Source organism: Chlamydotis macqueenii, chromosome 2 (assembly GCF_036417535.1).
Source record: "Chlamydotis macqueenii isolate bChlMac1 chromosome 2, bChlMac1.mat, whole genome shotgun sequence".
Lineage (NCBI taxonomy): Eukaryota > Metazoa > Chordata > Aves > Otidiformes > Otididae > Chlamydotis > Chlamydotis macqueenii.
In genome coordinates this window covers 89411284-89434793 of record NC_141557.1, presented here as the reverse complement: position 1 = coordinate 89434793, position 23510 = coordinate 89411284, and the positions used below count along the sequence as shown (strand labels likewise).

At 42.8% G+C, this 23510-nt stretch overlaps 2 protein-coding genes across 2 annotated transcripts in view; both read left to right on the top strand.

Moving 5' to 3' along the window:
• The window catches only part of DDC (dopa decarboxylase), a 79332-nt gene extending 66193 nt beyond the window's left edge, over positions 1 to 13139 (top strand). The window contains exons 13-15 of the mRNA XM_086742030.1: positions 4749 to 4850; positions 8974 to 9216; positions 12789 to 13139. Coding sequence (XP_086598156.1) covers positions 4749 to 4850; positions 8974 to 9189 — 318 coding nt within the window. The 3' untranslated portion in view covers positions 9190 to 9216; positions 12789 to 13139. The remainder of the gene's footprint in view (positions 1 to 4748; positions 4851 to 8973; positions 9217 to 12788) is intronic.
• A 4292-nt stretch (positions 13140 to 17431) lies between these two features.
• On the top strand, positions 17432 to 21494 carry FIGNL1 (fidgetin like 1). The gene has a single exon (XM_086740421.1). The coding sequence runs from the start codon at positions 17438 to 17440 to the stop codon at positions 19511 to 19513; it is 2076 nt and encodes a 691-aa protein (XP_086596547.1). The 5' UTR covers positions 17432 to 17437; the 3' UTR covers positions 19514 to 21494.
• The last annotated feature ends 2016 nt before the right edge of the window (positions 21495 to 23510 follow it).

Sequence of the window (23510 nt, the reverse complement as noted above, 5' to 3'; positions counted from 1 at the left end):
GGGAAGAAGTTCTCTCTCTCTGTTGTGTTATTAAGGAGTTGCCCCAGTGAAAAGGCGAGGCAGACAGAGTCAGGCAGAAGTTTGAAACTGCTCCTTGGGCTGGAACCTGGGAAGGGGATGGCCACATTTGAGATGTAGCATGCAGTCCTACATGTAGGGCATGTCACTCCTGTTCACGTTACGCAATAGCAGCTAAGGCATGTCTGTTCAGATGCAAAGCTGGGCCTTATTCCTTTCTGAGTTTATACAAATCCCAGTATAGATGCTGTGATCACTTAGGAAAAAAAAAAAAAAGACACTTCAGCTCCCAAGTCACAGAAAACTGTAGGAAGTTTCATCCAGTGTTTATAGACTTCTAGTTAGGCTTCTTTTGCGCAGCCACGTGTTACTTACAAAGTGATTTGAGATTTTTCAACAGTGATGAGCTTCTGACAAAACAGAGGGAAAGAACACTGCATATCCTTAAGAAGCCACCCTATTTGCTGTGTGATTAGCAAGCTTCTATATGGGAGACCAAAGATATCTGCAACTATCTCTTCACAAACTTTTGTTTTCCTGGATGTGAATTGCCACAAAAAAAAAAAACAAACAACCCATTTGTCTCTTTCTTTATCTTTTTTCCCCCCCCTCTCTTTTATTAGTATGTTTTAAGAAAAAGATGGTTTTTATGTTTGCAGCCTTAAGGTCTGCATCAAAGTGACTAGATAACCACTGCAACCTGGCATTGGCTTGTACTGAGGAAGGCATTTAGGAACTAAAATATTCCTGGGAGATGAGAATGTGTGACTTGGATTTAGATATGGTAGCTTCTTTTGTTTTGCAAACCTTCCAGTTATCCCCTCCTTTCCCACACAACATGTAACATTAACCTATTGCAAAGTATAGGTTTTAAAGCAGTGGTAAAGGAGAGGACATCTCTGAAGGATGTGGGGAGAGAAAAATACCCATTTTGGAGGTAAGTCCTAAAGTCGCAGAGGCGATGTACAAAGAAGGCGAAACCAACAATAACAGTCTTCTGGACTTATTCCAAGCACTCAGAATCAGTATAAATGTGAAACCCAAATGGCTCATTTGTAAATGGCCCATTTGCAAACTGCCTGACCATCTATTACTCCTTCATCAGTTTAAGTCCTCTCAAAGAGCTCAGAAGTAATTTGAGAAATTTAGCAGTTAATGTTTTTGTATGTGATCCCTGTGAACATTCTGACTCAAACGAATCCTCCTTAGGACCAAAAGAAACCAGTGTAATACATCCTTCTTTCTTTGCTGAAGATAATTAATTCCATTAAAAATTAACAGCAGAGACCCAGAAACTGGAATTGTACAGAACAGCAATGCCAGAGAGCATTTCAGTTGGGGAGTGGCACAGTTCAAGTGGCTGTTGAGAAAACTCTCTTGACAGCATTTTCCTTCAGAGTGTAGTGGGATGCGAGCTAAGCCAGGCAGAGGTGAAATCTACAGGAGGAGAAGTATGAAGTGATCAAGGCTAGGCAGGTATGCTTATTTGCACATACACATTAATGTACTCTGATGCTTCAGAGAAGCTCCCTTCAATCAAAACCTTTTAGTTCTTGAAGGCTTTGCCCCAAAATCAAAATTCATTTTAAATACCTCAATGCAGAAGCATTCATATTTATATTATTTATATTCACACATACACATACACATATTTTTTTAAATAGGTACCACATTGTAAGGCCTCACAAGTTTATTGCTCCCATTAGTCATTATGTAAGATACTTCCCTTAATCCTGAATAACCAAATGAATTTGATCCTGTTCCTGTTTCCCTTCTCACTGCAGAAGGGCAATGGTTGTTTATCTTAGATAGTGATACACAAAAATTCCCTACAATCTTCTTTTCTTCAATCCCCTAAATTTCACTGTGGAGAGAATGACTGGTATTGTGTTCTGACACACCAAGACTTTTCAGGTCACTAATGCAGTCCATGTGATTCCACTTTGGGAATCTAGGTGATAAAGGGATTGTACAAATGATATTGCTAGAAACAGTACATGAGTTGGTTTGTGTATGGCCACTTTTTTGTTAAATTATGTAACAACGTTAAATAAAATAATTTTTAAAAGTTAAACAATATTTGAATGTCAACTTTAAGTTAATGGTGCTATGGACACAGCATGACACAAATGTAAAAATCAACAGCATTTTGAGGTTTAAAGCATCCATAGCTCAGGCTTGGCACGTACACATTCAGCAGAAAACAGACAATAGCCTGCCAGTTTTTACCTCTCCTTCTTTCCTATCCTTAGTTTCAGTGCCTGTAGTTCTCCAAACAGGGCTTTATTTTTGCAGTTTACCTGCCTGTCTCGAAAAGGTGAAGCACCACGGCCACACGTGTTCTCCCGTGAGCTATTGCCACGCTCACGTCCAGAGCGTGGGTACGGCTCTTGGACCCACAGAGGCAGGTGTGACACCTAAAAGCCCTTTGGTTTTACAGACTTTGACCTTCCAGACTTAATAATGTTTAACTTTATTGGGTTTGATTATGTACGGTTGCAGCAATCTTTGTAAGCGCAATTCAGGATAACAGCTGACGGTTCAAAGGTGTAAGCCTCGGGTAACTGTGTTAAGCAAAGCTACGCAGGTGAAACTTCAGTGCAAAAAATCCGCTTTCTCGCCTTCCAGTTCTGTACAATCTAAACCGCTTGGTGCCCTCCAGTGGCTTTACAAATTAGTGCTACTTGTTAAGACTCGCATCCAGACAGGAATACAAAACACTTGCAGAATTTTCATTTGTGTTTTACTAAATATTCTCTGTTTCCCCTTGCTTTTATTTCTTTCAAATTCCTGAAAATTCCTTTATTGCAAAAAGTGGACATAAATACCTGCTGTAAAATGTACAGCATGGGTCTGGACTTTTCTTGTACAAACAACCTGCAGAAAGCCAAATCTTAATTTTTTTTTTGCTTTATTCACTTCTTACTCATGTAAATTTTAATTAAATTCAGTTGGAGATTACATTCAGCTGAACATTGCTCATCTCATTGATCATACGTTTTTTTTATGACTTTGATTTCCAAGACCCAGGACATGTGCTGTGAAACTGTGCAGAGCTGCGTAAAAGCGATCAGTTTGGTTAAGGCTATAGAACATGAGGATGGGAGGAGTCAGAAAGAGAGCATTACAAGACGTGTGCATATTTCACATATGTTTTTCATGCACTTCTGCATACAAGTATCTGTACGTATCCACACACTTCTGGTCAATTTTCATAGCTGCAAACTCATGCTGTTTATATTAGCAGAACATTCAAATGCCTTGCAAAGGATGGGGCATTTTATTGGTCTCATTCCTGACTCAAAGAGTTTTCAGTCTAATTTTAGAAGGAGATGATAAGTGGATGTAACAAACAGCAGAGAGGAAGTGGTAACAACAGTAAGATTTGCTGGTTGCACAAGGTACCAGTATGCCCAATGTGAAGGTTTTGAATCAATGTTTTGATTCAATATAAACAATGCTTTTCTATTTTAAGAAATAAACAAACATCAGAAAGCTATGATTAAGATTTCAAAATGTGTTTTCTTTTTTTTTTTTTTCTGTAATTTCTGTTTTGCTTGTTCTTGCCCTTTTGGAAAAAGCTCTTTTGAGATGAAACACTCCACATCTGACTGGCCCAAAGTGAAATGTTTCATTTTTGTTTGATATCTGTCCTTGAACTTGGGAAAAGACAGAGTGCAAAAGCAGGAAAAGACATGAGCTTAGTTGTTTATTTTTGTAAAATTATTTGCAATCAGAAACATATAAAAGCTAAGGAACTTTTAACCATATCTTAGATGTTGCTCCTAATTTTTGGTACAGACTGGCTATCGCATGAAGACAAACTGTAATTCTAATAGCTGGTTGCTGTTGTGGTCTTTTTTTTTTTTTTTTTTTTTTTTTTAAAGGTAGTGAGCACTAAACTGATGACACCCAGTGAGAGGGGGACTGGATAAAGTACTGCAGGTACCTGATGAGGATATGGGTTCTTTTTTTCCAAGTGCTTTTGAATTAATTTTCTGTTTGTAAGAAAACAAAATGTGGTATCAGCATGAAAGCACCACTGACTGATGTTAAGACTTCTCAGCTGGTTGCTAGTATGTCTGTTGGTATTTTTCCTATTTGTTTGATTTTGGAAAAGCACTGGTTTCCTACACTTTGAAGCAATTACTCTGGCTTGGTGTCCAATGTCACTCCTTTTTCCTCCAGCACTTTCTAAACAGATTGGTTGAGATCTTCTATCCATTTTCTTGATTATACTGCCATCACCTTTCTTTTCAACTGAACCTGAGCACCCAGGTCAAAAGAGTATGCGAGTTCTCCCTTCTTCACAGTTATTCTCGTATTAAGTGAACTATTCTAAGTGTATCTTTCCAGCTTGTTTTGCACTGGAATTGTGATCATTTTTTCTCTGTATCTGTGCACCTCTCCCCTTCCCCACAACAAATGTCTACAAATATTTACCAATAATATGGTATCATGGCAGTTATAAAACCTGTGCTGAAATGTTTAATTAAGAGAGAGACTGGTGCTGCCCAAGACAGACTGAGCTACTGGTATAGTAACGGCTCAATATGGTCTCTGGAAGTCACAAATGGGATCTAAGTTAACATAAACAGATAGTGATATGGGAATATTATCACATATCAGAAAAGGGAACAGAGAAAAGAGACTAGGAGACAATTTAGTCCATCTTTTTTCTTTATGAATCAAATTTATACAACGTAGATACTATATTTCTATCTTCTCAGCATGTCAGACTTTCACATCAATTTGAAGACTTAGTCCTTCAGGATGGAAGATTTGAGATCTGTGCTAAGGTTGTCTTGGGACTAGTCTGTTTTCGGCTGAAGGTAAGGCAGCTAAGACCTCCTATTTCTTCTGTCATGTTTTATAGCAATACAATAACCTGCAATTGATTATAGTCTTTGCAGTTAATATACTTAATTAATCTCTGAGGCAAGTAAAGGAAATTAATGTAGATCAAAGCAGATTAAAGAAAGAAGCTTAAGACAATTTTGTTAAAAATTAATCAAATGGTTAAGAGAAATTAAAGCATATTAGGTATGAAAATATCTAGTCAAGGCAAACAAATGGTCTACCCAGTCATACAAAATGGCTGTTACAGTCTATGCTTGATGGGCTTTGATGAAAGGAATTGTTTCAATATATTTCCCTAAACATTTGTTTGTAATGTCTGACTGTATGTGTGTATTAGATGTTTCTTAAGTTAATTTTTAGGTGTGTAAATTTAATATCCGATTTTATATATAAATATATAAATAATGACTATCACGAATGAAGATTAGAGTAGTAAACACTATTTTGTTGTTTTCTTTAAAGAATATATTTTCATTTATAAAATCCTATAGTCAGACTGGGCAAACTGGAGCAAGATATGAGTAAGAACAGGTTGCATGGGAGGCCAGCTTCACAAATGCCCTTGGCCCTGGTCTGCTTTTTTTTCCCTGAACATGATCCTTTCAGCCCTCTTGGCCTTTCATTCCCCAAAATCTCTGTGAGTGCCAAGTTCATTGATGTAGAGACCTTGCCCAAGAGAAACCAGAAAACTCACTCTGCAGTCATTGGAAGGGTTCACTTGTTTAATCAGACATTACAAGGGGATCAGTGTCTTGTTTTAGGTAAAGAACTCATTTAACAGAGCAGCTTGCAACTAAAGCCTCTGTAAGGGGCTGGATTGTGACACTGAATCTGAACACCAGGCAATAGTAATAACAGCACTGGTGTTTTCCAGTTCACATGATACCTAAATCAGCTTTTAGCTTTTCCAAAGGCTCACAAGCACATCTTGGCTCCTTCTGGGTAGTGTAGTACTACTACTTCTCACAGATTCTTTTCTCAGTCATTCAGTTGCCCCAGTTACCTGAGTTTGATGCAATTGGCTGAAGGAGCTAACGAAAGGTAATGGTAAATTCCTCTAGACTAGGAAAATGGTTTTGTTTGAATATGTGTTGTTTAAAATAAAAGAAAAAAAATGATCCGTTGCTAGGGGATCTGATGGATTACAGACTGTGGAGTTTTTCCAGTAAGTGGAAATGTGAATATGATTTCTTCTCTAACAAGAATTTTTTGAAGATTTTGAGGAATAGGTTCTGTGGCTTTTATTGCTCAATAACAAGAAGTTGACTGTAGTCTGCTCTCTCAGACGGAACAAGCAACCACTAGTTTTGCAGATCCAGAGACAGCTGTTAGTCAGTGCTCTACATTTACTTTAAAGGAACAGCCCTGGTGAAATAGAGCATAGCAACACAGGAATTGTCACTTTTGATGAGAGCAGTCCATCATCTGCGTCTGGTCTCCTGTCCCTGATGCTCCAGAGGAAGAAATCAGATCAACAGGGAAAGACAACTCTACAATAGGATGTAAATACTGGGCACCTAGCTAAGAAACTTTTGGACAAGTTGTAGAATAAAGTCGTGATTCTGCTGAAAACCAATGTTGAAACACCAGTTGTTTTCATCACCTGCCTTCCTTGTCCAGAAAAAGAAAACAAAACTAACAAGCTTTTAAATGACAAGCATTTTATTGATATTTTTGCAACTTTATTTGCTTTTAAAATCACTCTTTCAAAAATCTTCCTGTGGTTTCTGTAATTCTTACTAAAATGCATCTTAGAAGTAGGATATTTATAACTTTTATGTAGTTTCAGTAGGACTAAGGACAGGATACTTGAAATATTTTTCCTTCCTTTGTTCTTCAGAAATCCTTTTTTTTTTATTTTTTGCTTAGCTGTAACTTTTAATTTTTCTGCTTTTCACACCATTGAGCAGATGGACTAATAATCTATGGCTTTCATATTATAACTGTTTAATCAAATGTCAAAGAAGGAATCCAAGTATTATGCCAAAGGGTTAATTTTCGGCCTCCTTGTCATGTCTGCAGATGAATATAAGGCAAGCTAGACATTTCTCCAAGGGGGTGAGAATATTGTGTTATTGATGCTGACAGACTCAATCAGAGCTGGCTGCTGGCTTCTCAAAGCTCTGGGAGAGGATTAGTCACTACTAACTTCAATTTGACATGACACTCAAGTGTCACAGCAGCCCCTGGGTGCAGCTGTGAGAGCAGAACAGAAGAAAGATATATAAATCTTTCTGCTGCCTCGCCTCGCCCCTGCCAAGGGCATTAACTTAACATCATATAACTGCTTGTATTGCCTAAAGGTTAGTGCTGTGCATTTCATATTAAAGGCAAGGATAATCATTTTAACAATGGATTACCTTTGATAAGAAAGCAGTATATCATTGTCACCATAATGGGTGGGGATTGCAAAACACCAAAGTTGGTCCTTTTCTCAGTTAGGAGCATTCGAGTGGCATAAATATCTCCTGTAAGACTAAGGCTAAGCCATGAAGTTCAGGCTCTCATTCAAATTCCCTAACAAATTCTGCTAGGTCAGAATAAGGTTTTGACTTGGGTTCAGCTCTAACTCTAATATGATCCAAAACCATGAGAATAAAACATTTATTCTCAGTGCCAATGGGAAACAGTGTCTCCCTTATGCTTTGTTTTCATATGGAAAAGGCTAAGCAGGCAAGTCACAACTGCGCAGATTTGAGAGAACACGTTTTCTGATATGGATGTTTTCAAGAAGACCCACTATAGTAACACAACTGCTGCTGAACAGACCAGTTTGTGACTCTCTTACCGCAGTCCGTGTTCACTAAGGGAACACTGCAGTAAAAGCACAGATGCTCCCAGCATTTCCTGCAGTTCTGTGTTACTAGCAGTGTAACAGAAAGAGTAAAAGGCTGTACAATAGCTAAGATACTTCCCCAAAGAATAAAATCATACTACTCAAGATCAACACGGTATATCCATGCTTAGCAAAGCTAAGGCCAACTCTTGGTCTGCTGATACAAAATTTAGACAGATGGGTTCCTTTAACTGGGGTAACAAGGACTGTCAAAGACAGGCAGCTAGCACTTCATCCTGAGTTGCTAAATCAGACTAAAATCCCAAGATTTTTGTGATCTCTTCTTTAATTATTTTCATTTAAAGCAATTTACTAGTGGTTTGGGAAATCTGATGTTTATTCTCAAATGCTGACAGACATGAACTAGGAAAACCATTGACTCAACATTAGCTGAACCTGCAGACGAAACAGTCCTGTTTCTTTTGGGATTTGATATTAAGAGCACCCAGTTCTCTAAGGGAAATCCTCACATTCAGTATTTGAGCACAAGGACAATTAAGTACACTAGAAGGAGATAAAATTCAATACTGCATGCATGTAGAGTCCCTCTGACCTTCAGCAAGATATTTAACATTTCTATCTTCGTTTCCCAGAATGCAGAAGACTGTTTACTTCCAGTGGGAAGGTCAATTTACCACACTTCTAAAATCCCCTCCAAAAACCCCACTCTGTAGGATTCTGTGGCGGACACTTCCTATAGAACTTCAGGCAAATACCTTTTTAGGGTTTCTACTGATAGTGTGAAACTTACTTATGCCAGGGATACATGACCTTAACTATTTCTTAACTAAGGGTAAGATTTCCATCTTCATACTCAAAAGACTTTCCCAGCAGCCATGCTTAAGTGAAGACTGAAAGGTTTGTTTTACAAATGTTAGTATACTTCATCGCAAAACTTCCTCCCACGTTTGTTCAATTAGATCTAAGAAAAGTGGAAAGAAATAGATGCAATAATGAATGCTTTTACATGAAGCTACATAGCTCACGACCTTATGTCACAGAAAAGCAGTCAGCTATCACAAATGTCCCAGTGTGAACGCTGCTTCTAAACCTCAGTTAATCCATAAATCTCTTTGTGGCTGAAAAATTATCTCTCGTGCCATCATCTTTTTCTAATCTTTGACGGCAAAGCATTGACAGACGAGAAAGTGGCTGTGCGTTCCCGGTGGTACTTAGGCTTGGCTGCTGGGTGGCATTTACATATTCCAAACTTGCTTCTGAAATTCATCACTGTATCTGTTGAATTGCAATGATTTCAGGGCTCAAATGAATTAAATGAGGCACTGCTTAAAAGCATAAACGAGGCCAAGAAGATACATCTGGTCCCATGCCACCTGCGAGAGAAGTTTGTGCTACGTTTTGCTATTTGTTCCCGCACCGTGGAATCCACCCACGTCAATTTTGCCTGGCAGCACATCTCACAGCTGGCAACTGATCTTCTGAAAACATGGGAGCAAAACCACCACCAGCAGTAACCGCGCTGAAGCAGCAGTGGGGAGGAGGTAATTAACTGGCTTTCTCTGTGTTGCCAAGTTTTATTTTAGGGGGAGGTGGGAAGTAAAATTGTGAGAGAAAAAAATACAAAACCTGTTGTTATATAGCCCAGCTGCGGTAGCAAAATCCTTGCCACCAAGTTGTGTTGTAACCTTAGTCATTCCTTCTCTGTACTGTAGTTTCATCTTGCCTGTTTCCAGGATGCACTGAGGCTCGAGCTGTCATTTCTTACGTTTGTAATCAAGAGCATCTACTGAACCAGGCAATGGAAATGGAAGTGTTAGCGCTCCCTCTGTTGTCCCCATTAATCTCTAGCACACCTGCTCCTCTCTTCACAGATGAAACTGTGAGGTGTTACAACCAATTAATTTAACGTTACTAGGACTTCAGAAAGAATCCAAGTTGGGGGAAGTTCAGTAACCGGTTACAACACTGTTCAAGTCCTACCTAAACAGGCAGGCGTAAATGCTGCTGTCATTATCTGAGGCACTACCGTGGCGTGACACGCTTGCTGCACTGATCTTGTAAGTGAAGTCAGGACTTCAAGAATTCCTTCATCACACAGCCAGATCAGGGGGGAGTGAGCACTAAATGAATGCTAGCCGTCCTTCTGGCAGGTTCTCTGCTCCCTCGTAAAGGGTTTGCTTTTAAAACAGCCGTTCTGTCAAATCTCAGCAAATAGGTTACGCTGGCAATTGGTTTTCACTGTGATCATTCATAATGAGGCCTCCTAAAAGCTCCTTCTGAAGAGTTGTGTCAAAAGCCGTGTATTACCTGGTATTCTATATTTTTAACCAAGTTATTATAAGCAGTGATTACTTGAGAATAATCTCAAAGCTATGTTCTGTGAAATAGAGTTGCGATTTCTTTTTCTGGCTACCATTCTGCTTATTTCATTGTGTAATAAATCTTTGACAAAATGTGCTAAGAAATGTGATGGCAAAATGTCACTCTTCATTTCTCAAATTAACTAACAAATGAGATAACAAATTACAATAAAAACAGAAATTAGGAGAACTAACCCCCAAAATATGGTGTGGTGCCCCTATCAGTGGTTTTCTTCCATTAACAGTGAAGCATGGTATACGAATATATTGAAAAACAATTACCCTTCAGAGACAGTCAATTAATGTGCACTTGACACAAACCATTGATATGCCGTCCTGTCGAAGGCAGGTACAGTAAAGAGGTAAAATGAAAGTCAGAAACAATATCCGACTTCAATAAGTACTTCTGCCATTTTAAAACATAAATTCCAAACAGTTATTTCTATGCAAATAAGAACAAAATAAATAGCCACTCCAAGAAAAAAATAATCTCTAGGATTCATTTTACATTTGCATTTATTTTAATTTTTCCCTTTTACTGGTCATATTAACTTCTACAGCATCTTGAACAACTTGCACAATTATTCAGCTTACTTCCGCCGTCTCTTTCAAGTATCCTTCCTATATTTGGGAAGTTGCATGTAAGCCATGAAACATGCACCGGGACAGTTAATTTGGCACATAGTCTGCTTCTACCCACTGTCTCTCCAGAAGGGATTAAAGAAGTTGACTATGGACCAGGTGGATTTTTTCTGGTGATTCCCAATCACTGCACTTCTGCTGGGCACACTGGGGAAGGATTAGTAGTAATGTGTGTGCAAGTGGTACGTAAGAGGTGTCCACGAATTCTGACACTTTGGAAAAACTGACCAAGCTCTGCGCTCCCAGCAGGTCAAGCTATGCGACTAGGTGAGGCGATGGCGTACCGCCCTTCGGTAAGGCTAGCCAGAGGCTCTGTTATCCACCCAGATGGAAAAGCTGATGACTATTTCTTTCAGGAGTTGTTTTCACAGGTAACAGATGAAGGAAGGGATGACAAATTAATCTGGCAAAAAAACCAACTAATATTTGAGCAGGTGACTGAGCCGTTCCATGAGACACTACTCTCAGCTACAGTATCAGAAATTTTGATAGCATCATTCTCTGTAGCAGAATCAATATGAAATTAAGCTTTTCTGTAGTAGCACGATGCAATAGATTGGTAGACTGGAGAGAGCAGAAAATGCTGGCAGTTGTTTCCTTTCTCTGTTACTCATTTTTTTTTAAAACAACATTATTCAGTTCTCATGACTTGGGGAACAATGTTCATCCATACAGTCCACACCGATACCATTTTACAGCTTTTACATTATGAAAACACTAGCATCTAGGAGCCAGAGAAGAATTACACCTTCCCTATGAGACAGAGCAGTATTTTGTACGTGAAATACATAAGCAGGTAAGAAAAAGAGATCAGATTCTGATCAAAGCTATCATAGAGTAAATCCAGAATAATTCCACTGAAATTAAATGGAGTTGCTTTGGGCTTACGTGACTATAATTGAAATTAAGATCTGACTAGTAACTATTGGAAAAGAAATGCAAAAGATAAGGCAACACTAGATTGAATGTAAGAGGATTTTGGTGGAAATCCTCTCCATGGAAACCAAAGCAGAGGTGGATGATGCACGTCTGTGTGAGACTCGAACTGCTGTAGAACAGGGATGCGGGCAGGATGCACGTCCAAACCCAGGAGAGGAAAAACATTCCCAATAGCCCAGAATTAGACAGAGGTCCCTCTAGACACTTGTGGGAAAATGTTGCCAAAACTGACATCCAGTTAAACATTTTTCACCATATGGGTATCAGTTTTAGAAGAGGCTGTTATCCAGATACCAAAACTTGTTTTGGCAAAGAATTTATCATAAGAGTTAATTTAAAATATTATAAATACAGTAACAGTTACCTCATTTTTAAAGAAGTTACATAGCTAAATCTTCTAATAAATAGCAGTGACAAGACCCATGGAATTAAATTTCTCCATGGCCAGCCCAATATAGAAATCTGAAATTCACCATCCTAGTTTTTCTGAAGTTCTGAGATGATTTGGATATGTAATTGGTGGAGGCCTTCTTAGTATTCAGTGTCTCATATCCTCTTTTCTCCATGTGATAATTCCTTTATAGAATATTAATAATTAGCTCATTTGAAAATGAAATCTGAGCTATGTAATCAACTCAAGAACAAAAGTGTCGAAAACATTTTTGAAAGAACATAACTGCTGTTTCCGTTCTGTAGCTTTGCAACGCATCGGTAAGTGAGAAATACTGTGTTTATGAATAGTTATCATGTGAACCTGGATTTATTGTGCCTTGTGTGCAAAAGCTAATACAGTCTGTGCCAATTAATAATGTTTCATGTTAAAAATAATTACAAAATCTCAGAATTGTACTTCAGTAGCATACCTACATCTCAAGGGAGACAGTGTGGCTGCTAGAGAAGGAGGGAAAAAAGTAACTTTTCAGTAATTATACTTTTTTTTTTAAACTGGTAGAGTGCTGGTCCAATATTTACAATCTTAATAATAATGAGAGATTATAAATATATTTTATTACTGATGGTGAAATATTACAAAGATATTTATGAAAGTACTGCTAATATATTATACTCTGAATTGCATTATAATTATTAAATTTCTGATTTTCTCTTGCCTTTCCATTTGAGATTCTGCTCATGGTTGTTTTTTTGTTGTTGTTGTTGTTGTCTCCTGTAAGGATATCTATCATATTTGATGAGTACTACTCACATTGCAGTTGCCTTACAACAGAAGCCTAAACTTTGAGACGTGTAAATGTGAATTGATGAAAGACAGGAGCAAATGAGAAATAAACCCAAGAACCCTGAAGACCAGGGTGGTTGGGGCAGATTAAGTGACCATTGATGGATAGTATCTACATAGCACATGTCGAGTCTGTATGACCTAAATGGAAAAATAATCAGATGCTTAGTGCTTTTTAAGTATAATTTGTGAGCTGTCGAGTTCCTTTAAAATCTGTATCCCAAGTCTACTAAACCGACATGTGGGTTTTGATTGGCAGCATTAATAAATGGAAACAAAACTATGACTATTGTCTGACTTTCCTCTTAATCAAGCTTTGCCCATTTTATTCATGCCAAACGAGCTGTAAGGAGTCCAGCTTCCCCACGCAGCTCCCGCCAGTGCCTGCTTTTTACCATTGGTAACTTTTCCACAGTGTGCTCTTTGAACAAATTACTTTGCAAATGAGAGCTCCTGTGGGTAGTTTCCTCCTCAGCAACACCAGTCTGAAAAAAGCCTTGGCTGCTGATGTCGACCCTTTTGTGCAGTTCCGCACGGTCCTGCAGCTGGATCTGCCACTGGAGCCGGCTGCCCACCTCTAGCTCTGGCTTGCAGCTCGGGCGCCATCAGGGAGGACAAGGCAGGGCTGGTTTCACGAGCCCCGCCTGGCTACAGCCCACATTCCCTGGGCGAGCTGGCAGCTGCGGGCTTCTTCACCCCCTGCCCTCGTGCAGGCCAAGGGCAATCAGGCAACCGCACCCTGGGGGAAACGTGATGGCAGCAGCGCCACAAACCAGGAACGTCGGCCCAGTTCGGCCCGAGATGACAGCTTGCGCAGCAGCGCCGGCAGTTTAATATGCTGTCGGGTGTAACGAGCTCAACGCGGAACAAAAAAAACCTGAAGAGCGACTGTAAGAAATGTTTCCCGCAGGCAATCAAACGTGCACCCACGCAGGAGTGCCTGCGCCGACCCCAGGGCCGCAGCACGCGGCGTGCCGGGCCCGCCCGCACCCCGGCCGGGGCGCTGCTGCGAGCGCGGGCTGCTGCGACCCCGGCAGGGCCCCCCGCCCACGCGCGGCTCCTCGGTCGCGTCCGCCACCGCTCGCCCTGTAAGGCAAAAGTTTTGCCCTCTGGCCCTCGTCCCTCCGCCAGAGAGGCCAGCTGCCGCTGCTGAGACCTCTAGCGGCGCCGTTACCGCCCCAAAAATCCCGTTCGGCAGCTGCTGCTCCCCAGCCCGCCACCGCCCCTCGCCCGCCGCCACCGGCCCTCGCCCGCCGCCGCCGCCCCTCGCCCGCCGCCGCCGCCCCTCGCCCGCCGCCGCCGCCGCCGCCCCTCGCCCGCCGCCGCCGCCCCTCGCCCGCCGCCACCACCCGGAGGAGAGGGCGGGGCCACACAGACTCTGCGCCACTCGCGCGCTGCCGCCGAGACAGAACCAGCCCGCCTCCCAGGGCACGGATCCCACGTCTATTGGAGGGCGTGCGCCGCAGGCGCAGCCAATAGGGACGGAAAGGACCACGTGTTGGCCTCGCCCGCCCCGCCCCCTCGCTCTCCGTCCCTCCCAGAGCCCTGGTAAGTCCGAGCGGTGACGTCGGCCCGGCCCATCCTCCCTTCCGATATTTGATTGGCTGCGCTGCCCGGAACCCTGTTATCGGATTGGTGGGCGGGAGCGGGGCGGGGCCTGGGGCAGAACGGGCGCGGGATCCACAGAGGCGGTAGCGGCGGCTGGGGCCGGTGGGTGCGGGTTCATGGATGGGGGCGGCGGGCGGGCTGTCGGGCGGGCAGGGAGCTGCGCGGCTGCTGTGGCTCCGCTGCGGGCCCCGCGGGTGCCCCGCCCTCCGCGCCCCGCCTCCGCTGCAGGCGGCGCGCGCCGGGCCCGGGCCGTTGGAGGCGGTTGGCGACCGTTGCGCCCCTTGCGCTCCCCTCCCCCTTAGGCGTGACGGCCCTCGCCGCGCTCCCGCGGCTGAGCCCTTGCGGGGCGGCCCGCTCCGCCCGGCCGATTTCGGGGTGGGAGGCTGGGGGTCCCCCTTCGCCCTCGTGGAGGGACGAAGGCCGCTGAGGAGCTCTCAGGGCTCCGGTCTCGGCTTCTCCTGCCCTGGGGTGGCGAGCGTGGTTGACCTGCTCGGAGCTGCGCCGGTGAGGGCTCCTGAGCTGAGGGGCCGCGGCTTCTTGCCGCTGTCGGCCTGTGCGTGCGCCGCCGCGGCGGAGAGGGCTGGGCCTCACCCGGGCAGCTGGCGTGCTCCCCGCTGGTGTTCTTGCCTGCGGGCAAGCCGGCTCCCCCCGTGTTTTACACGGGTGTCTGTGCTCCTGGGTGAAACCGATGGCATCCAGCGCCCGGCTTGGCGGGCCGTTCCTTACGCCCCTGTCTGCTGCCGCTGGGACTGCCGTGCCAGAGATTCATTACTGTCAGGGCTTCGATAGCCCCCCGACTTTAGGCACTTACATGAAAGTATGATGTCCACAACATCTGGGAGCAGTTTTGGCTGTTGAAGAAGGACTGACTGTGTGCATACACATTTGGCTGTCTCTTGTGGAAAAATAGTAAGACTATGAGGACAACAATTCTAATAGGAATTAGAATAGGGACAGAATATGATTTTAGGGGATACTTAAGGAAAAAAATCAAACAGAAATTTTAAACTATGCTATTCACTTGTTATGACTTCCCTCAATGCTGTGAAGACGATTACTGAATATTTAGGAAGTGGTAATGAACTTGAGATTTTATATTCTGAATTATGTCAATCTATGGAAATATTTCATAGGATCAAATGCCTGCTACGAAACTTTTTCTGAATTTAGCTTTTATGATTCTTAAGATGTTTTTGATTCAACGGTTACAAAAAGTTATGTGCACAAGGGCAGTTATTTAGTATGTTGTTTAGAGAAAAGAAATAAAAGGCTGTGGCCTTCCCTCTCCTGTTTACCTGTTGCTCCCCTGCAGATGGGTTATGGTGGGAATTAATACCTCATTTGTTAGGCTCAAGTTAGACTGCTCATGGTGCAAAAGCTGACAGTAATTTTTCAGAGGAAGTCTTATTTTTGTGTTTTTTTTTTTTAATTGGCTTCCCATGTAAAGGCACTGAATTTGCAGGTGAAAGATAATTTGGCTTTTCTAAACACCTCTACAAAGTTGGGCTGAGGTCCAAAAAAAATCCAAACAAAAATGATTTATCTCCTGATTGTTTATTATGTGTGTAACCCCCCCTGCCATAATTACATACTATGCTGCCTGTAAGTAAATAGAGAGGACTCCCCCACACCCCAGATTCCTTCAGCTCTGTCTCCCCAGTCCTGTGGGTACCTGACACCTGTACCTTAATCTGCACTCATACGTAGCCTGTAACTGATTCAGAAGAAGATTGCAAGTTGGCTCGTACTCTGTTGGAAGGGGTGCAGAATATATGGACCTCCACTTTAACAGTTTGTGTATTTAGTTTTCTCTGGCTGGAACATCCCAGTACATATTGAAGTGAAAAAAAGATAAATTAGAATTTGATGTATTTTGGACATGTCATATATTAGATGTATGTTCCTACAGACAGACGAGAAGATCGGAATTACTGTGTGTTAGGAGCCTTCTGCAAACCCTGTTGAGACTGTGGTGGATTCCTCTAATTTTGCTTGTGCCCATGTCTCTTCTGAAATCAGGAATTCTTGATGTTATCAGAAATACTTCTGCACATGATACATTGCAGAGAAAGACTTATTTGAAATTGGAATAGAATATTTCATTTGGAAGGGATTTACAACGATCATCTAGTCCAACTGAAAATACATTTTAAATGTGAACGTATCTTTTCCAGTCTGACAAAATGCTCTTTCCTAGCCAAATTTCATCTTTCCTATTTCTTTAACCAAAAAATCACTGAAGGAATTTAAATTCTGCTTTCTAAATCTAAGAAACAAGCATAACTTTAAACATACAAGAGCTTTGCTTCTTTAAAATATAAAATGGGGAGCTTTCAGTGTGTTCTAAATGGAATAAATAGACATTTGCTATGAATTTGTAAATATTTTCTTAATCTGAAAGTTTACTAAATTCAGGCTTATTCATTCCACTTTTACCTCCTTTCACAGACTTTGCATATAGTTTTATTTATTAGCTTCATTGTTTCATTTTTATTGCCATCACTGTAATAAGTTCCATCATTCTGACAATGATGTATAATCTGTCCACCTCTGCACTGTGCCATATTCTGTTAAATAAGAGTGAAAGCACTGGTGCTTTCATTTAGCAAGGCCAAGTTTTGTTTAGCCATCTGTTACTATTCTTTGCAGTCTACTTACCTCCCCAGGAGGCCTCTGGTTAGAAGAAAACTGTTTGTTTTTTTTTTTTTTTTCCTTCTTGTTTTGTTTCTTTCGTCAAGGAAGAAAAGAGAACCTCAGCCTAAATGGCTTTACACCACAAAGCTGGTTGCTTTTTGGAAATGGTAAAGTGTCCAGACTGGTTAAGTAGCTTGCAAGATCTGCTGCAGTGCTCCTCTCAATTAAAAGAGTGTATCTTTTCCTGTATACCTATTTAGGAAGGGGGAAAGCAGCCAAAGCAAATAGCTGTGAAATGCATTTTATAATAGCAGGTATTTTATGTGTGTTGCAGTGTCAGTGATGGAAGCTCCCACCCACAGCACCGTGCACCTGAGCGACTGGCAGAAAAGTTACTTTGCGATTACCTCTGGCACCTGCACACCCGGACAGAAGGCAGATGAATACCGTGCCAAAATCCTGCATATTCAGTATGCATGGGCAAACTCCGAGATCTCTCAGGTCTGTGCTGCCAACCTGTTCAAAAAATACGCAGAGAAATACTCTGCAATTATTGACTCTGACAACATAGAGACTGGCTTGAATAACTATGCTGAAAACATTTTGACTTTGGCAAAGTGTCAGCAGAATGACAGTGACAAGTGGCAATCTGCCTTGACAACAGATAATATATTTGAATTGAAGTGTGTGCAAGAGAGGATGCAGGCTGGCAAAAATTTCCTAAGCTCTCAGATGGCACCAGCAGATGCCTGCGTACAAGCTGATAAAGGGGTCAGTGCCTCTGCTGCTCCAGGTCTTCCTAAACTTGGTATCTGCAGCAGTGCCGGAGAGACTGAGCTCTGTGCTGGCTCAGCAAAATATGCAAGTCAGGGACCAAGTCTCCTTGAGCATCCCTCATCTTCAAAGTCTCTTCAAGGCAGCGTGCCTCCTGTGACCAAAACTTCAGATACGCTTCCTGCCTCTTCAGCCTCCTTAAACAAACAGGTTCCTGGAGGTTTCCAGGTAACTCCACTATTTGGAAGTAAAGAAGCAACAAGTAGTAGTTCTCTGAAAATGTCAGGTAACTGTCGTGACGGACAAAATTTGTCTCTTCCCAATCAGTCAGCTGTACTGGCGTGGTCCGCAAGTTCTGGAAAAAGAAAAGCGTTCTATGGTCTGGCTGACGAAGGCAGCACAGTGATTCCCAGCCTTGCTCCGTGCCAGTCTTCCATTAGTACAGAACCCAGTGGTTTTCCAGGGAGTAGAAACAGAAATGAAGAGAGCAGTGTTCCTGGCTTTAGAACTGCAAAAGAACAGCTGTGGGTAGATCAGCAAAAGAAATCTCAAAACCTACCCCAGCGTGCACCAGTCTCATCATATGGAGGTGTAAAAAAGTCACTGGGTGCAGGCAGATCTCGGGGTCCATTTGGCAAGTTTGTTCCTCCGGTTCCAAAACAAGACGGAAATGAAAACGAGGGAGCACAGTGTAAGCCTCATGCAGGAGGACCAACAGATCCGGCGCTGCCCGTAGATGAACGACTGAAAAACATAGAACCAAAAATGGTTGAACTCATTATGCACGAGATCATGGACCATGGGCCTCCTGTCAACTGGGATGACATTGCCGGGGTTGAATTTGCTAAAGCTACTATAAAAGAAATCGTTGTCTGGCCTATGCTGAGGCCAGATATCTTCACTGGGTTGCGTGGTCCTCCTAAAGGGATTCTTCTCTTTGGCCCCCCTGGGACTGGCAAGACTCTTATAGGCAAGTGCATCGCATGCCAGTCTGGAGCCACTTTTTTTAGCATCAGTGCCTCCTCTCTGACTTCCAAATGGGTAGGGGAGGGGGAAAAGATGGTCCGTGCGCTGTTTGCTGTGGCGCGATGTCAACAGCCAGCAGTGATTTTCATTGATGAAATTGATTCTCTGTTGTCTCAGCGTGGAGACGGGGAGCACGAGTCGTCGAGGAGAATAAAAACTGAATTTCTGGTTCAGTTAGATGGGGCAGCAACCTCCTGTGAAGATCGTATTCTAGTGGTTGGAGCAACAAACCGACCCCAGGAAATCGATGAAGCTGCCCGAAGGAGGCTGGTGAAGAGGCTGTACATTCCTCTTCCAGAAGCCTCAGCTAGGAAGCAGATTGTTACCCGCCTCATGTCAAAGGAGCACTGCTCTCTGAGTGAAGAGGAAATCGAACTCATAGTTACGAAGTCAAATGGGTTTTCCGGGGCCGACATGACACAGCTCTGTCGAGAAGCTTCTCTGGGCCCTATCCGCAGCCTTCAGTCCATGGACATTGCAACCATCATGCCAGACCAAGTACGGCCTATTGCTTTTCCGGACTTTGAGAGTGCCTTCAGAACTGTGCGGCCCAGTGTCTCCTCGAAGGACCTAGAGCTCTATGAAACCTGGAACCAGACATTTGGCTGCGGTAGATAATTGCATCTGAACCGTTTCGCAGAAACGTTTCTTTAGCACTGTCACGTATTAACCCCATGACAATTCGGAGTGTCTGCACTTCTTTCTGTTCCTGTCTTTGAAATAAATCTTCTTACGTTACGCAGGCAGATGTCTAGGTCCTAGTCTGAGGTTTCGCCAACTGAAAAGACCATGAAAACCTACTGGTCATGGTATGAGACATTGCTGAACACAAGTAACAGAGTGAGAAGCTGACAAAAATTACAGATGGCTGCTGTGAAAGACGGATGAATTTCACTGATGTTTAAGGGGAAGATGGTCAAACCTTGCACATATTTGAAGGGAGTATTGGGGGCAGCTTGTAAGGCCCACTGTGCTGTACCATGCAAGGCTGAGGGGGCCCAGATGATGTTATCAGAAATACCAATTTTGGGTAGGGATGTGGCAAAACTGGGGCTGATGGGGAAAAGAAGTTAGGGGTGCATTGTTTGGAAGGAGGCAGGAGAAGAGGAAAGAAAGGGTCAAGGTGGATATGGGAAGAACATGCATGGAAGAATAGAAGGGGGGATAAAAGGGAACAATCTCATGTAAGCAGTGCTCTTGTCTGACAGCCCTGTGCCACATCGCTGCAGTCTATCCCAGCTTCTTATTAAATATTTGTTCTGATGATTTGCTGCTTGACCTTGCTTTCTGTGCTGCCTCTGCATGCATGGATGTGCGTTATCAGGAGGTCTGGGCACCTGTGACTGGAGGAGCGGCCATGGGTCACAGGGGCTCTGGGATCTGAGGGCCAGCCGTGGACTAGCCAATGTGTTTACAGCCAAGTGCTGTACGGATCTTGGTGTGCGTGCAGAATTCACTAACACAACTCACTAGCAAGCTCCAGCTGGACTAGCTGGCAGCGGGGAGGACACCAGCATCTGCAGAGAGCCCAGATATAAGCCAGTGGCAGGTAAAGGGGGCTCAGGGTCTGGGCATGGATGTTGGATGAACTTAAATCCCACAGCAATGCTTAAAGGCTCTGTGAGCCTGTTGTCCTCGTGAAGCTGCAGAGCATGGGGGCCTGTGTGTCTCACTGGTTTGCTTCAGTCTGGTTCGGTGGGAGATGAGGGGTAAGATGGGGCTGTGCTGTTGGATTTGTGTGAGCGCATTTGCTGTGTATGTGCATGCTGGTAATGGCACCGCTCGCGCTGTGTTGTTGTAAGTGTGTTTGTGTGTATCTGCTGTTTTGGATTAGGGCTCTGCCTCCCTCCTGGCTGCACCCGCAAGCAAAACGAGCAGCAGCTGCACGCATCAAACAGATGGGAGAAGGCTTAGTCTGGGTGCACCCAATGGCCTCTAGTGGCTGGGAAGGAGAAATCCCATGTCCCAGGGTTGACAGGGTTCCACTGCTCCTTAAAAAAATCTTCATGCAACAATGGTGGTAAAATCCCTGTCTGGCTTGTATTTGGTGTTCTCACCTAAGGTCTGAAAGAAATGCACAGCCTTTTCTTCACATCATCTGTCCTCACTCCCTGGCTGGACAGAGCTGCACCTGAACGGAAAATAAATTAAAAGCTTTCCTTTGGATTCCTTTATTAGTGTGGCAGAGCTGGCTGCTGTGGTGTCCATGCTTTGTTTTGAGTTTCTGTAGAGCACTTTTTCTCCTACTGGGGAAAATGCAGAGCTTAAAAGCTAGTCTTACTTAGATTTTTCTAAAAATGGTTAAACGTTGTTTAGCTGGCATTTTAAAAGCCATTTGGGAACTACAGGGGCTATGAAAGTATAATGGACTTTAAATTCAGGATAATTTGTAAGATTTGTCATTAGAGCTCATGCTGATTTAAACATTAAGAAGTCGGTTCTATTCTTAGCTTATGTTTTTAGAAAAGTCTGCTGTGTATTAGAGATTGTTTTGCAGAGATGTAAAAATTCAGGCATGTGAATTTATCTTAATTTTTGAAATAGCGAAAGTAGAATAATTAGATTATTTTGTAAGAATAAATGTGTGATGTGGTCCAGACTGATCGACTTTTGTGCCACTTGGGTAAGGATTATGAGATTAAATCTGCTTTTACAAGTTTAGTATCGGAAAGCTATAACCATGTACTGGGTAAGATTGTTTTGCTCTCTCCACGCATCTCTCCAACCCTCATGAAAACATGTTCTTTAAAGTCTTTTCAGGCAAGTGAATGAAAACCCCAGAGAATTTTAATTGTTTAGTAAAACCTAAGGGCTGCTCAAGGGTAATAAAACCCTTATATATGATTAAATAATTGCCTTATTTATGCTGGCAATTATTTTGGTATGCTGTGTGAGCATACTGTGCTCATCGATGTGTCTGAATATTCATATTTTAATGGGAATGGCGCTACTGAAAGGACCACTGAGAATGCACATGGTGACAGAATAAAACGCCTCCTAAGGCGTCAAGTGCCGGGAAGGAAACGCTGTGCTGGTGCGCTTGTCTCCTGCGAAGTGGAACTTGTGAAAAAAAAGAAAAGGTAGAACCACAGCACCAGACAGGCGTATTCTTCCTCCTACTTCTTACGTTATTCATTACTTAGCACTCTCTTGAACTACATGAACATGCTTTATTTCTTTTTTTTTTTTTAAGAAAATGTAGCAATAGTGAAAGGGAACATTACGTGAAGTTTATTCTTTTTTAGCAGTGATGCAGGTAGTACGACTATCTCTTCAGCCGTCTAGCAGTATTCAGGCTTTGCTGCAGGACTCCCAAGTCAGCAGGACTTCCGCTATTAGCCCAACATGTATTTCATAACCCACTGTAACAGTGCCACCAAACAAGAGATTGGATCGCCAGAACGTAATTTCACAAAATGTAGAAGATTGCGCAGGAGTAGGGCATGGTTGTAATTTAAGGGAAATGGTGCAGATAAATCCACTTTAATGGATCTGTTTAGTGTATGCAGAAACCTGTGTGCTTCATTATTTATTCTTTTTGGCTGGCTGAACTATCTAAGAAGAAATGCAGGACTCTCCGCTGGTTTTGTGGTTCAGTAACATTTGGTGCACAGTGTCTTAGTTTCTCTTAAATACAGGTAAATAATTGCAGTCCTGGAAAAGTGAGGTCTTACTAATAATCAAGGCAATTCAGAACTCTTTGTTTTCTCAGTGCACATTGTATTTCAGTTAGCTAAATTGTCTCAGAGCAGTATGAAATCCCCAGGTGAATTTTCATTTGTAGAAAACTGCCAACACAAGAGGTAAAAAGCTGATGAAGCAGCGATGATCATCATCTGCTAATGAGAAGTGGATGAAAACCAGACTGGCCTCTCAGAGCATCGTTAAGATTGTCCTATTGAAATAAGGCAATTTCTGGCTTTCTAATAGAAATTAGGGAGCTAATCTCAAGGCAACATGTCATTGGGAAAAAAACCACCAACCAACAAAACACTTTTTCTATTAAAATCATAATTTGATGGCAGTGAGGGAGACACGTACTAAGACTTAGAAGACGCTGTGAACTGTAGGTACACAAACAACGCTCGCACTTGTCTTCAAACTCATGTGAGTGTGCATTCCCTTGAAATGTAAATCAAAGGTCAGGTTTGGGAGAGTTTTGAAAGAAGGCTCCTAAGTAGTTTTTCTTACCTAAAGAGGTACCCTGTCAGGTCAGCCTGGGCTAACAGCCACGTGCCTACCCAGCCCCTCGCTCACGCTCCCTTCTCGGGGGTGTGAGGGGAGAAAATTGGATGAGAGAGCTTGTGGGTCAAGATAAAGATGGGGAGATCACTCACCAGTTACCACTGAGGGCAAAACTGACTCAGCTTGGGGAAAATTAGCTTATTGCCAATTAAAATAGATTTGGGTAGTGAGAAACAAAACAAAACAAAAAAAAACCAAAGACTGAAACAACACTTTTTCTCCCTGCGGTCCCAGACTCAACTTCACTCCCAGCTCTCCTGCCCTGCTGCCACGGGTCTCGGGATGGTGGGAGGCAGTGGTCAATACAGATCAGTTTCTCACTGCAGCTCCTTCCCCCTCATGTTTTCCCTCTGCTCTGGTGTGGGCACTC

Bases quoted from the DNA above. Each gene is read 5' to 3' on its own strand.
- FIGNL1 (XM_086740421.1), top strand. From the start codon at position 17,438: ATGGAAGCTCCCACCCACAGCACCGTGCACCTGAGCGACTGGCAGAAA.